The 14,985-nt window shown below is 46.4% G+C and overlaps 1 protein-coding gene across 1 annotated transcript in view; it reads right to left on the reverse strand.

Annotated features, from left to right (window-relative positions):
- Positions 1-14,897, reverse strand: part of TTYH3 (tweety family member 3) — a 93,989-nt gene extending 79,092 nt beyond the window's left edge. Inside the window, exon 1 of the mRNA XM_061599331.1 lies at positions 14,224-14,897. Within this exon, the coding sequence (XP_061455315.1) occupies positions 14,224-14,349 (126 nt within the window). The 5' untranslated portion in view covers positions 14,350-14,897. The remainder of the gene's footprint in view (positions 1-14,223) is intronic.
- Between the last annotated feature and the right edge of the window lie 88 nt (positions 14,898-14,985).

Here is a 14,985-nt window from a genome sequence, read left to right on the forward strand (position 1 = left end):
TAGTCTTTCACCTAAGACATCCCAAGGTTACTCTTTACATCTAGAAAGATGCTATGAAGTTATCCTACCTCCAGACAGAACCATCAGTAGTACTATTTCAAATTAACCACTCATCTTGCATCCAAGACTATACTCCTCATCTTTCCTTCTAAGCCACTCTTCCCTCATATTTATATCCCTCTGTATTCATTGACAATGTCACCATCTACACTGCTGAGCAGACAAGAAGTCTTGTCTTTATTTTTTATTCCTTCCGCTTCTATGGTCTCCACAATCAGATCACAGCCAAGTTATATCGCTTCTCCCTGTACAACACAGCAAAAATATCTGCCCTCTTAGTAAAAACTGATTCAGACTTTGCAATAGTCAATATGGGAGAGGATCAATCTTCACTCTGAGTTCTTGCAACTCAGACCTCGCACCTCTATCCAGAACTCTGTCACCAAAGTCATCCATCTCTTATTATTTAAAACAGGTGACATGCAAAGCATGTGCTTTGCCACCAAGCCACAGACCCTCCCATTCCCTAGTTGAGTCTAATGAAATAAAACATTGCCCTCAGATTAAAGTCTACCATACTGCATGGGGCACTGTACAGACTACGATGACTACTCAGATGAATTAGATTAGAGGTACCAATTACTGTCCTCTGAAAGGTGGCAATTATGTTGCTATGTATGTTTACACAAACAGTTTATTCAATGAGTAATAGTCAAATGCACAACAACCAGAATCTATAGGCTTATCAATAAAAAGTATTATTGTGAAAGTTTCTCTAGCTCCCCATCTCACCCCCTACCACAAAGGACATTAAAAAGCAGATGTTACCCCATCAGTATGAGAGTCAAATCTGATTGTACTCAGTGAGATGAAAAATGGGAGCATTTTACAGCGGTTCAGATTCGATCTCCAGGATCAGTTCCAAAGAATAGCATTAACTGATTGTCTTTGGTCCCCTGGCAGTTGTGCTGTGAGGTGCTGCAGGTACCATCTTGACTTCAGTGCTATTTAACATCCCTATGAAGGTGTTGGGAGCAGTCATTAGGAGATTTGGGCAAGGTGTAACCCGTGTGCAGGTGATGCCCAGCTCTATTTCTCTATAACATGTTAATAAAGCCCTAGTGCAATGCTAGATGCTGTGATGGGCTGGATAAGCCTCCCTCCCATGTTTCTGAATCCTGGCAAGACAGAGGCACTGTGGATGAGTGGCTCCCAAGCTCTGAACAATTGGTCAACTGCCTGCTTTGGATGGGGCCATGCTCCCCCTGAAGGAGCAGATTCATAGTTCGTGGGTGCTCCTGGATCCATCTCCATCACTAAAGGCCCTAGTGACCTCAGCGGCTAAGAGTGCCTTCTATCAGCTTTGACTGATAAAGACAGCTATGGCTATTCTTGGACCGAGAAAAGCTTGACCAGTTTCACCTATGTAGTAGTGGCCTCAAGATGACTACAATGTGTTCCATGAGGAGCTGCCTCCGAGATTAGTGTGGAAGCTGCAGCAAGTGCAAAACGCAGCAGATTGAGTGCTTACTGGGCCAAAGTATCGCCATCATGTTATATCACTGCTAAAAGACTGCACTCACTGCCAATTATGTCTGCATAAGCTGCCATAAGACAGCATGAAAAGATATTCAAAAGCATGACCACATCAGCACCTTTGGCTTAACAATATTAGCTTCTGATATGCAACTCCCTGGTTTAAATTTTACCTCTGCTGTGATGAGCCTTTGGTCCAATCTAGTAGGGCTCTTCTTATGGTTTTATGCTAATCTACTACAATACGGGCATAACACTGACTTGCTTGACAGGATGGTTGAAAATATTCTTTAGAGATGGAGAGCTTCTGGCCCACAGGCCAAACCTGGCCTGCCAGGATTCCAAATTTGACTCAAGAGACGGTTTTCCTCAAACCACACCAACCCCAAACCTGACATCATATGTGTGGGACAGGCACTGATGAGACTTCAAAGAAACAATTGGGAGCTTAAAGTGAGCTCCAAGTTGTTCCTTTGCTGGAGCAAAGCAGGCTCCCACCACTCATCAGCTGGTGAAAGGTGAGGGTGCTCCTTGCTCCAACAGAGGGAATTATTATTTCATTATAATTATTTATTTGATTTATATCCCATCCATATTAAAGCAGTGTCCATAGTAACAGTTCAGCAAAGAAGTCCAATAGCCAAGGCAAAGAACAACTGCAAACACTATACTTAATGTTAGTTTCCAATTCTGTCAGTATAAGACAGGCAATCAGTTTTCTAGCACAGAGGATGCTTCACTTTAAGTGACTACTTTGCACCAATTAAGTGAACTGCATGCTAAAGAATAATGCATTCAGATCTACTGGTTTTCCAGTTAGCAGACTCTGAACTACAGTCTCAGGTTTCCAATAGTGGGCAGGTCTCCGGAGAATATTTCAGCACACAGAAACACAAGCTCAAGCAGTGGATTTGTATCTTTCTCTTTTTTAAAAAAACTTTCATTTCCCTATATCTGCTCACCAGGTGATTGTGCAAGATGTGTCAGGTGATACAAACCTGCACTTGAATGAGTTCCCCAAAGTTTTTTTTTTTTTTTTTTAAACCATGAATTTGGAGAGGCCCATTCCTGGCTATGTGTCCTCCCTTCCTGCTGTCACTTTTCCAAGAATAAGAAATAACCCTTTATCAGGCATCACCGCATTCATCTATTGACAAAGGCAAAAGATCATTTCTCACTGGAAAGTTTGATGCAGGGAAGTGGGAAGTGTCAATGAACTGGAAACCTAGTAATGCTAAAACAGGGGAGAAAGGGAATGGAAACTAGCTTGGCAACATTCACATTCCTCTGCACAGAAATCTGTCTGAAAAATATGAAATTAGGAAACTATCAGAAAGAGCACAATATTTTAAATATGTTTTGTAGCCTGTCTTTTAACACAGGTAAAAAAGGATTGTGAAGATCTCTCCAAACTGGGAAATGTAATGCACTGTAAGCAAATTTCAAGTGATGCACGCTGGGGCAAAAAATCCTAACATGACAAATCCATTTACAGGTCTGAACCAGGGGTAACTGACCAGAAAAAGGATCTTGGGGTCACAGTGGTTAGCTCAGTGAAGATGTTGGCCCAGTGTGCAGCAGCTGTGAAAAAGGCGAACTTCATGTTAAGAAACATTTGGAAAGGAAAATAAAACTGCCAGTTATAATGCTATAATGCAAATCTAAGGTGCAATTGCACTTGGAATACTATGTACAGTTCTGATCACCTCAGAAAAGGATATTGTAGAGATTGGAAATGTTCAGAAAAAGGCAATCAAAGTGATCAAGGGGTGGCAACAACTCCCTTATTGTCCTGGCTCAACCCCTCAGAATTAGACTCAAGATCACTGACATGCTTTTCTCTGTTATTTTTCACTTGAAACTTAACTCTAGAGTGGTACATAGATCAGGTTACAGATTATGCAAATCTCTAGATACCTACACGGCATGGTTACTCAAGCAAAGATGTTGTTGCAACAATTTGACACACCGCCTGCGACTCTTAAGTAATCTCAGGACAGGCACACTACTTGCACAGGAATTATTTCCTGAATTGGGACTGGTCTAGCAAACGGGCACTCACGCAGACAGGCTGAAGAGCAGGCTCGCACAGACAGCAACTCATCCTTGAAGACGGTGTGGAGATGTCTCTGCCAGTTCTACCCCAGGCTCCACTTCCACCTGCGTCTCCGACTCCAGCAGCACCAGGGGCAGAGCAGGAGGCAGCTCTGAGGGTGAGGCTGGCACTGGGCAAGCTACTGAAGTCTTCCTCAGTTCCACCCCTCCTCCTTACAGACCACTGGGCCTCTCCACGAGATCCCAGTCTTTTTCCTCCTCTGTTCCACTCTGCCAAGAGCTCTCCCCAGGGCTCATGAGGAACGGTAACATTTGGGGCTTTTTAGTTCAGAAAAGCAAATGGATAAAGATGAGGAAACATGACAGAGGTGTGAAATTATGCATGGTGTCGACCAAGTTGATAGAGAGACCTTTCTCCCCCACTAATAATACTAGAACCTGGGGCCATTCAACGAAGCTGAATGTTCAAAGAGTCAGGACAGACAAAAAGGAAGCACTGTGCTTATTCACACAGCACAGTAAAACTATGGAATTTGCTCCTACAAAATGTAGTGATGACCACAAACCTGGATGGCTTCTAAAAAAGGGATTGGACAAATTCATGAAAGATAAGGCTATCAATTGCTACTAGTCATGATGGCTATATTTTATCTCCAGGATCTGAGGCTATATGTCTTCGAAAACCAGTTGCTGGGGAACACTAGCAGAGAGAGTGATGTTGCACTCAGGTCCTGCTTGTGGGCTTCCCCCAGGTATCCGGTTGGCCACTGTGACAGCAGGATACTGGACTGGATGGGCCATGAGTCTGATCTGGTAGGACTCTTATGCAGGTATTTGGGAAGATCTTCTAACTGGGAAGATCTCCTAAAAGAGATCCAAGACCCAAGCATGCTTTAGTAGTGAATTTCCCAGGAGGTAGAATGAAAAAGATAACTTCCTTGGAATTTTGAAGAAATGCCCCCATGTGGATAAGCTCCTAATCTCCAAACATATCTAAGGATCTCAGTTAATTGGCCTAGGAGAGCCCTCCAAGATACAGCCAATCATAGGAGACAATTCTGGACTAAATAGAAAAATGAAGGCAGACTCATACATTCAGTGCTTGAGCTTCAAGGCAGAAGTGATGCATCAGTAGTATTTTATTATCAATCTTACAATTTTTTCCCCAGGGATACAGAATGCTTCTATAATTTTCATTTTGTTTCTCCTCACAACTTAGTTTGGGCTAGCTATTCTGGATTTGCCCTAGACCAGCCATTTGAGGAAAAAAATCAACATGGATGTCTTATGTTTAAAACCTATATAGCTACTTCTGTGGCTAAAGCCACACAGTGGAGACAAAAGAGTAGTACAGAATTTATAGTCAGAGGTGTCATTTTAAATCTATCTCCAGAAATTGTTCACAACAGCAGAAATTTTACAGCAATGACTGGTTACTAGAACCCCTCCATTGTTCAATCAATATCCAGATTTATATCTTACATATAATAAAAACACAAACTGTCATCACTCGGCGCCCACTGGGAGATTTGTAGTGCCTCATCACAATCCTGGGATTCGCATGAAGTCAGGGGAGGGCAGGGGAGCAAAAGAGAAGGCAGGCTGCACAACAGCAATGGCTGTGGCACGGGAGCAAGAAGGGAGGAGGACATTGACAGGGAGAAAGTGGTGGTTTAAAACAAGAGAGGTCTGAATAGATTGGTTTGGGGGAACATTGAGGGGTTGCTTTTCCCCCCAGTTTTAACAAGGGGAAATAGAGGCATGTGCAATACAGAAGCCAATACAAAAGTGCCTTTCCCAATTCTCACTGGTCTCAAATCCTTGTTCACTGTGCCAAAAGGGGAGTTGCACAAAACATGGAGGAGGAGGAGGAGGCATGGACATGGGGGTGAAGGTGAAAACATGGTTGTGAAGAAGGGCTGCAGATTAGAAGAGAAGCGGCTTCAGATATGGAATTTGAAAGGTGAAAAGGGAGCTTACAAAAAATATATTCTCTATATCTATTTGCTTGCACTATTGATTAGATGCGTAATGCGGCCTCCAATAATATGTTTTGTTATATTTATAGTGTGGAAATAGTTTTTGTGTTGTGGTAATATTTGCTATTTGTTATTTTTTCTATTATGGTTGTATTATTTTGCTTGAAATTGTTTTGTAATTGTTTGCTTTTGTTGTAAGCTATTTCAGTTACAGTGTTTTTGCTTCCTTTTTGTAAGTCGCTTTAAGTTTTATTGTTGGAAAAAAGCGACTAATAAACTCTAGTAATAATAATAATAATAATCCCAAGAATCAAGGAGCCGTTTACACAAAAAGACTAAATTGCATCGACAAGATTGCACACAGTTAATGAATGACCCTAGTTAGCTTTAGAGATTTATAAGACACCATATATCTGGGCACTTTACTGAAGATAAAAAACACAATTATAATGAAATATGTAAACAGCTGGTCAGGAATCCTGTTTTTCTTCCTATATCTATATTTTTGTAAGCCTCTAACCGTCACACTGCAGTTTGTTTCACCAGAGAGAGGTGGCACTGTGAACTGCAGCATGATTGAGCTGCTCTGGGCTCCAGGGTGTGTGGCGGGAGGAAGGAAGGAAGGCGAGTGGCCAGACAAGGCCGAGCAGACAGTGGCAGAGTGAGCGAGTGGGAAGTGGCAGGAGTAGGCAGCAGGCAGCAGCCTGGGTGACTCACGGAGCTACTTAATGGGAGGCCTCGGCATCACTACTGTGAGGCCTTCTCTTCCTCCAAGTCCAGTGCAGACGGCAGGTGACACCAACCCGACAGTTGGAAAATGAGCACGCAGTGGCAGATGTCAGCAGACAGTGGTCTGGGCAACCCATGGAGTTGCTCCATGGGAGACCTCAGCATTGCTACCATGAGGCCTTCCTTTCCTCCAGGCCTTGGAGGGGGGAAGAAAGGAGGGTGTGTGAGACTGGGTGGGGAAGGGCAGAGGACCGGCCTTGGGGACCTGGAAAAGGGTGGAGAGATGGGGCGGCCTTGGGGACCTGGGAGAGGGGGAAGAGCCTGGGGGGGGATTGGTGCACGAAGCATGCAAGGGCAGAGCCCTCGTATTAGAAAAAACTGGTGTCAAGCAGCCGTCACTCCTAAGATTAAAAAAAGGAGCAACTGCTAATGGAGTAACTTCCTGGACCAGAGCTACTAGCAAATAAATTGACCAGGTCTGCTGGAAAAGTCTGTGCAGTTATACTCTCAGCAAATCAACAGCATCCAATTCACCTTAGTTAAAATGAGGAGGGTGTATTTTTATGCCTCTACATCACTAGTGCTTGTAAAGATGTGATGAACCAGATAACAGCTTGACAGTGTAAGGCTTGCCATCTCCTACAGATTTTTAAAAAAAATGTTGGTAAGAAACAAAGCAGTTGGAACTCGTATTGGCACCATGTTGTCAGAAACATTGGCTCCGCACTCCTCCTTATCTTTAGCTTTGGGTTTATGATTCACTATTAAGTAAGAAGCCTTGCAGTATGACTCAGAGATTAAATGGTGAAAAAAGTGAAGAAAAGGACTTATATTTCAAGATAAATGCTTCTATACCACAATGATTCATACTGAATGGGAAAGAAGGCAGAGAAAGGAAAAAATGAGGTTAGGCTGATTACAAATGTTCAACAGGATATGAACATGTCAAAGGAACACGTGATGGGTCAGATTGTTGGTCCAGTATTATCTATACCTCGGGTATTTAATGCGTTGCCCTCCAGATATTGTTGAACTCCAACTCCCATCACCCTTGACCACTGGCCAAGCTGGCTGGGGCTGAAGAGAGTTGGAGTCCATTGACATTTCGAGGGCGTCATATTGACTATGCCGCTCTGGCAACAGCTCTCCAAGGTTTCAGGCACAATCCTTCCCAGCCCTTCTGCAAGGAGAGCATACACTCTACTGCTGAACTATGGTTCTCAAAGACTCAAACTAAAGAAAAGAATGATGTACTTCAAAGTTGAGCATCATCATCTATCAGATAACCCCCGGAACTTTTCCTGGAAAAAGGGGGAAAGATTAAGAATGGCTCCAAGAGGTTCAGCTTCCTGCACCCTAACCCTGTAGCAATGATAGAAAAAAGGAAGCAAGCAGGGCCGGCCCCAGGCATGCCAGGGCCCTTGGGCACAAGTCTGCCCCGGGGCCCGGCACTCCCCTTCCACAATTCGCAGTGGGATCGCTGCCATGTATCGCAGGGCGGGAGCTTCGGAGCCCCCGCCATTGCCTCACTCAACCTCCCTTTCTCAGCTGCACTGTGCGGCTGCGCCAGCCCTGGAAACAAGCATGGAAACTGAAGAAGAGGTAGGATAAGACAAAAAAGCTGTGTGTTCTCAGAGTAAAGGGAGAAAACTGCATAGAAGCATATGAAAACATGAAGATATATGGGTTACAAGAACCATGCTCATTTGTATTGGAAGGGATACCAAGACAGTTTCAGAGGTTTAGTATCTCCTTTTATCAACAACAAAAAAACAGAGGTATTTTTGCAACCTTATACTGGATCTTCATCCAGTGTGAACTCTGTCTCTGAGACACTGACTGACATTAATACTGAGGTGAAAGAGAGCTAAGTAACACTCCCTAGGAAGCTAAGTGGGGTAGAGGTGAATTCTGCAAACAAGGAAAGGGATCAAAGCCAATGCTGATGTTGACATGTAACACTTTTACATAGCTTGGGTCAAACAGACAAAGGGGAGTAGACTTTCATCTCACAGTAGAAAAAGACAACCAAGAGTCACCAATTTATTAGTTTCCAACTTCATTTTTTCAAATAAAGATCACTTCAGGTCTCAATGGCAAAGGCAGCAGACCTAGATGCTTAGTACACAATGGCCACTGCTTTCTCCAGGCAAATTAAAGGCTGTTATGTAGTCCCTCTGCAGAGAGGAGGAACCAAACGCAGTGCAGTCATTCCATTAAGAATCTACCACCAGTTAAAAGCTCAGTGTGCAAATACTCTCTCACGCACAGAAAACAGTCCCAGAATCTCCTCAAAATACAAGAAGGATGTTTATTTCAAAGCAGAGGAATAAGTTCAATATAAAAGTGGAAAGTGGGACTGCCTTCAAGCCTATCCCGACTTATGGCGACCCTATGAATAGGGTTTTCATGGTAAGCGGTATTCAGAGGGGGTTTGCCATTGCCTCCCTCTGAGGCTAGTCCTCCCCAGCTGGCTAGGGCCTGCTCAGCTTGCCACAGCTGCACAAGCCAGCCCCTTCCTTGTCCGCAATTGCCAGCTGGGGGGCAACTGGGCTCCTTGGGACTATGCAGCTTGCCCACGGCTGCACAGGTGGCAGGGCATGTAACCCCTGAGCCACTCCCTGTGGGGTGATCTTTAGCTGGCCCTTGACACCCAGGAGACACCAGCAGGGATTTGAACTCACAGACTCTGGACTCCCAGCCGGGCTCTCCTCCCCACTGTGCTAGACCAGCTGTCTGAGTTCAATATAAAATCCCCAAAAAAGACATCCCACCTTACTCAGTAACTACATATATGCAAATTGTTTCCTTTCTCCATCTCAGCAAGAATGAGACTGAAAATGTTAAAAGGATATATTTTACAAAAGAGAGCATTTATGTCTTACTCTCACTTTAGGAGTTGCAAAAAAACAAACAAGCAAGCTGCTTGCAAAAAATTCATATCTACGCTGTACTTCCCAAGAGGTAAAAACCTACCAATTATGCCGCCTGACAAGATCAGCCTCACAAGACCTTCTCTCGGTCCCACCAGTTAAAACAGCTAGGCTGGTGCGGACTAGAGAGAGGGCATTCTCGATTGTGGCCCCCACCCTCTGGAATTCCCCTCCTTTCGACCTTCGTCATGCCCCCTCCTTGATAGGTTTCCGCCGAGCCTTGAAGACCTGGCTGTTCAGGCAGGCCTATGGGATCTCTGGGGTGGGTTAGTTTTAAAGCTGTTGATTAATATAAGAGGGGTGATTAGTTGATTATTGAGTGTGCTTTGTAATGGTTTTATATTGTATTTTATTTTATTATGTCAATGTACGTCGCCTAGAGTGGCCGTTGATTCGGTCAGATAGGCGACTCAAAAATAAAATTTTATTATTATTATTACCAAGAAAAAACACCACCACAGCCTTGAGCCCAGTTTTACCCCACAATTAAATTTAAAAACACCACCACCATATTGAATGTTTCCTGCCATTTCTCGAGACTTCATGAACCCTCTTTCTTCAAGAGATAGCCTTCTGTCGAAAGTTGGCATTTTAATAAGCCCTTAGTGTACTTTAACCTCTCCAGCATTCAGCCACAATCAGGGGCTAATTTAGAAGAAGCAGATACGCTTTAACTCTTCTAGAGATATTTGCTTAGTGTGCCTATATTGTCAACTGTATGGTCCATTAAAAGAAATGTTCTGTTGACTTGCCCACAATGAATAACAGGACACAGAACAGGAAAAATCACGAGCTATATCTGTAACAGCAAATGTTATCCAGTAGGAGGCTTTAATAGAGAATTTACAGAAGAGGCAAATTTCAGTTAAGCACACAGAAGACTATCTCAGAAACTGACCTCAAATTTTTCAGGAGGCTGAAATTTCTCTCTGCAATAGAAATCCAGTTAGAGATATTTAGCACAGATAAACTGCTAGGTTTTGTCACTACCTAAAAATACAGTGTCAACACTGCAAGCACATTCTTCTCTCCTCCCATAATTTAGCCTTCTTACCTCAATTTATCCTCTCCCTCCACCTACTCTGGTACTGTTGCCAGTCCCCAACAGTACAAAGTCAAAGATACAATGTATTAAGAAAGGAATGGGCAGAAATCTTCAAGTTTTCATTTGTAATCACAGATGCAAGGAAGACAAGTTTATAACAATATAAAGACCAATTATTGGGCTATTTAAATTCATTTCCCTCAAGAAGGTAGCACTTTTTGTGTAACAAATAATAGGCCAGTCTATTTAGCCCACACAACTGAGATCACTATAGAGTAAGAATAATTCCACTTCATATGCTTTGTATTTCTCCACAAAACAGAATATTTATATCCTAAAAAAAAAAAAAGCTACACAGTTGAAGCAGAAAACAGATTTGGTTGGAAACAGGAAGTAGGATTCTGCATTATCTTACACTTCATTTTAAATTTTGCACACTGATCACTTCTGCAAAATGCCTCAACTTACGAAACAAGGTTCAAGAGAGAGAGACATAAGACACACAACCATTTCTATACTTGGTTTTTTTTTGCTGCTCCTGATGTAACCAAGTACACTAAAGGGTGCAAAATGGTGTTTCCCAGGCTAAAGATCATAGCAAAACAAGGCAGCAGTCATGCTAGCTCCACTCCAAAAATGACAGCCAGGAAGAAGAGAACAAAAGTAAATGCTATCCATCAGCATTTCAATTAGATGGCTACACAAACCAAGAACGGAGATTTCAGGTCTACTTGGGGCAGTGGGGTGGGGAGGATTAAGTATTCCATTAAAAAATCCCTGCAAATTCAACAAAGAGCTATAACAGATTAAGTCACTGAAAGTGACAATAGGCTTTTAACTTCAAGACCAAATAACAACAGGACTACAGCAGGGGTGGGGAACCTTCAGCCTGTGGACCAATCATGGCCCAGCAGGGGGTCCAATTTGGTCCATGAGGTCACCTTCCTCCAAACCATGTCCCCCTGCCCATCAGCTGACATCACTGATGATGTCAGCTGATGGGAGGGAGAACCAGGTTTAAACCTGCATCTGCTGCTGGGAACAGGATTGCATAGTCAAGACAGGAGTTTATCCCTGCTCACCAGGTGATGAGTGGGGATTAAAGCCCTTTGTGCTTCTCCTTTAAGCAGGTGAGCTGGGACTCCCCCACCCTCCCGTTTGCTTAAAGGAGGAACAAAGCTGTTTCTCTTTTACACTTCCAAATTCGGGGTGGGGGAGGATGCGGAAGACTGCAAAGGGCTTCCCTCTACTCCTCCTCTCCCATCCCTGCTGCCGACGCCATTGCTATCACTGGTGGGGGGTTGAGGAAGGAGAGAAAGCCTCCCATTTGTCCCATCCCCCCCACTGTTGCTGCTGCTTCAAAGCAGGGTGGAAAGGAGAAGGTTTGAGAGTCTCTCTGCACTACTCTTTTGCACCTCTGACATCCTTGGTGGAAAGGAGAAGAGTGATAGGAAGATCACAAAGGGCTTTCCAGCAATTTTCCTTTGGACCCCCCATGTCGCCACTGTTGCCACTTGCAGGGAGGAAGAAAGCCCCCCCCCCCCCGTCACACACCCCACACTGCTTCAGGCTTCTTTCTGGCTTATCTCAGGTGCAGGGAGTACGTGTGGCATTGTCATGATGCCATGTGATTGACAGGTGTATGGCCTGGCCCACCAGCAGACGGAAAGCTACACAATGAAATCAAAGGTGAAAATACAGTATATGTAGGACTTCCCCACCACACACACAATTGTTCCCCAGTTTCTAGGATGTAACGACACAAGGCATTCAGGACGGAAATTCCAAGCGGGGCTGAAAGAAGAAGCCAGCACAACACAGACTCACCTTCGATCCCCAAGCCTGAATCCCCCCTCTGCAACCTCCACATATCTACATTTGCAAAGATGGGAAGAGGAGGAAATGGATGCATTTCTGCAAAATTCTTAACCACCCCACTCCCGTTCCAAGGGGGGGCAGGCTCAGGCAGGGAGCCTCTCCTGCAGTCACTCCGTTCCTTGCGTGGAGGCAAGGCAGCTGGGAAGGGAACATTCCTGCAGCCTCCTGCACTTTCTCAGCAGTAACATCCCTAATAAGAGACATTTGTGGGGAAAGCGGGAACAGCGCTTTCCACAGCCCCCAGTCCTCAGTGGGCAATAGAAGAGGGCTTATTTTCCCCAACTGTTTTGCGTTGTAGTGGCTGTGCAGGAAGGGAGGGAGAAGGCAGCAGTAAACATGAAGGGGCCAAAGAAGAACTGCCCTCAGCTTGAGCAGCCGTAAGGGAGGAAGAAGAATCAGGGGACTGTGAGGAAAGATGTGAAGGCTAAATGAAGAAACTGCTCCAAACTATCCTAAACCCTGAAACAGCCTGGCCCAACCTGGCCTTCAACTCGCATCAGCCCCAGCCAGCGCAGCCAACAGTCAGGATTATGGAAATTGGAGTCCAGCAACATCTGGAGAGCATCAAGTTGCAGAAGGCTGCTGGAAAGCGCTGTTTTTATGTTCAGCAGTAAAGCCATGCACAGCACTCGTGTCCTGCTTGAAGGTTTCCCACTGGCAACTGGCTGGCCACGGTGAGAACAGGATGCTGGGCCTCTGCCCTGATCCAGCAGGCGCTTCTTATTTTCTTAAGACTGCATCAATCAAGAAACTGACTGTTGGAATGCTCTCAACAAACAAAACTCCCTGCATGTAGAAAACAAGCATGTCAGGCAGAAAAGTACAGATTAGCTTTCTTCCCAAGATGCTCTTTTTCTCTATTCAGGGTGCATTTTGTTTGTGGGATTGAATGTATAAACCCACATTTGGAGCCTTAAGTAGTACAGTGCAGGGGGGGGAGTTTTATTCCTTGATTATGTTTAATGTATTATACTCTAGGGGTAGGGGTAGAAAAGCTGAAATGAGGAAAACATATGGTAGAACAGTGAAAGGCCAAGCTGAACATAAGTGCAGAAAATTCTATTATCAGGAAAATGTCTCCTCAGCCTGAATCACTGCAGGAAAAGGAATAGGGTGGGAGGGAGTGTGTGTTGGGATGGAAAAGATGCGGGGTTGGAAAAAAATGATTAAAGAGGCTATGATACAACTTCTCTTAGAAATCAAGCCTACATGTGTAAGGGGCAAGATTATACAAGAGGCTGAGGAGGGGGGAGCGGTGCTTGTGACAACCCCCATTACTGTTTTTAGAAGGTGGGGGAGGGGCTTGTGAGTTTCATTCGGGCCCCTCCCAACTTCCCATCTTAATTCAAACCTTAATTAGGGGTATTAGTGGAGGAGAGTATGGGGGACGGTGAGATTGCATGTGTGAGGAAAAGGGTGCAAGGTGGGAAAATATGAGGTGCTGCTGAATGGAGGACAAACATAAAATGGGGATAATACGAAAACTCCCCTCTGCCTGGACTGCTGTTAGGGAGGCTGCCTGCCTGCCTATCTATGGTGTACGGGGAGTGGGGGGGAGACGACGATGGGGGTGGAAGGAGGATAAATAAAAGCAGATCTTTTAACAAAAGCACTTCAAACGGAATCGCCTGTAAGGAGGAGGAAGGGGGGTGGCGGAGGAAAGAGATTTCCTTTTGGGGGGAGAGGGATCCGGGGGGAGGCCGAGGGGATGCGGCTGGCCTGGCTTCACAGTCTGGCTGCCTCTCAGATTTAGCTCCCGCACGGGGGAAGCCTTGTCCTTCACACCAGGCTTCGACGGCTGCAGCCCTGGGACCCCTCCGGGTGAAGGGGGGATCAGAATTGTTTTTAAAAGACACTAAAATAAAATAAAATGGGGAGCGAGAGAGAGCATAGAAACAAACCGGCCCTCCCTGACCCCCCTCCCCAATAAGCGACCCCCCTTATAAGCGGAATCACACGCCGAGAAGGAGGAAGGGGCGGCGGGGAGTCGCTTCCTGGCCCAGCCGGCGCCCCGCGCGCCCCTGCCTGCCTGCCTGCCTGCCGCCTCCTCCTCCTGGGCGCCCCTCACCTGCTGGTATTCGGCGTCCTCGGGTCGGAAGTCGTCGGCGACGGCCTCCCAGCGCAGGTTGAAGTGGGGCAGGCGGTGCAAGAGGCTCACCCACCAGGGCGGCGAGTAGCTCACGCCCGTCGCCATGCCCAGCCGCGGAGAGGCGAGGCAAGACGCTCCTTCTCGCTTCCGGGGCTCGCCTCAGCGACGCGCCACCTTCTTCACGCCGAGCCTCTTCCCGCTGCCATAAGGGGCAAATAGGTAGCACCGCCTCCGCTCCGCGCCTTGCCGCCCGGCCTTGCCGCCTCGCCTCCCCGGGAGATTCAGGCGACAAAGGCCCGGCCTGCCCCCCAGCGGCTGCTCTTCCTCCTCCTCAGCGGAGGTGGCGGCTTCCTGCCCCGCATGGCCCCGGCCCCAGAGGCTCCCTCGGCAGCCCCCGCAGCCCGGCTCCTGCTGCTCTTTGTTCGCCGAGAGCCTCCCCTCCGCCTCCTCCGCCCCGGCTGGCGCCGCCCACCACCCGGCTCCCTTTTGGCGCCGCCCGAGCCGCCCGCCCGGAGGTGTGAGCAGGAAAGGAGCGGGGATCCGGCCCGCCTGGTCGCCCTCCGGCCCGCCGGTCAGGCCGCCCCGCTGAGGAAGGGAAGGTGAGGCGCGGCCTCCCGGAGCAGGCCTCGGCGGCGCTGCGGTGGCCTCCCTCCTGCCCACACGGCCGGCCCTGGAGGGAGGCAAAATGACATCATGGCCATTGGCGCGGACACACGAAAAGCCTCTCTCGCGCGCACAGGC

Source organism: Rhineura floridana, chromosome 17, assembly GCF_030035675.1.
Source record: "Rhineura floridana isolate rRhiFlo1 chromosome 17, rRhiFlo1.hap2, whole genome shotgun sequence".
NCBI lineage: Eukaryota > Metazoa > Chordata > Lepidosauria > Squamata > Rhineuridae > Rhineura > Rhineura floridana.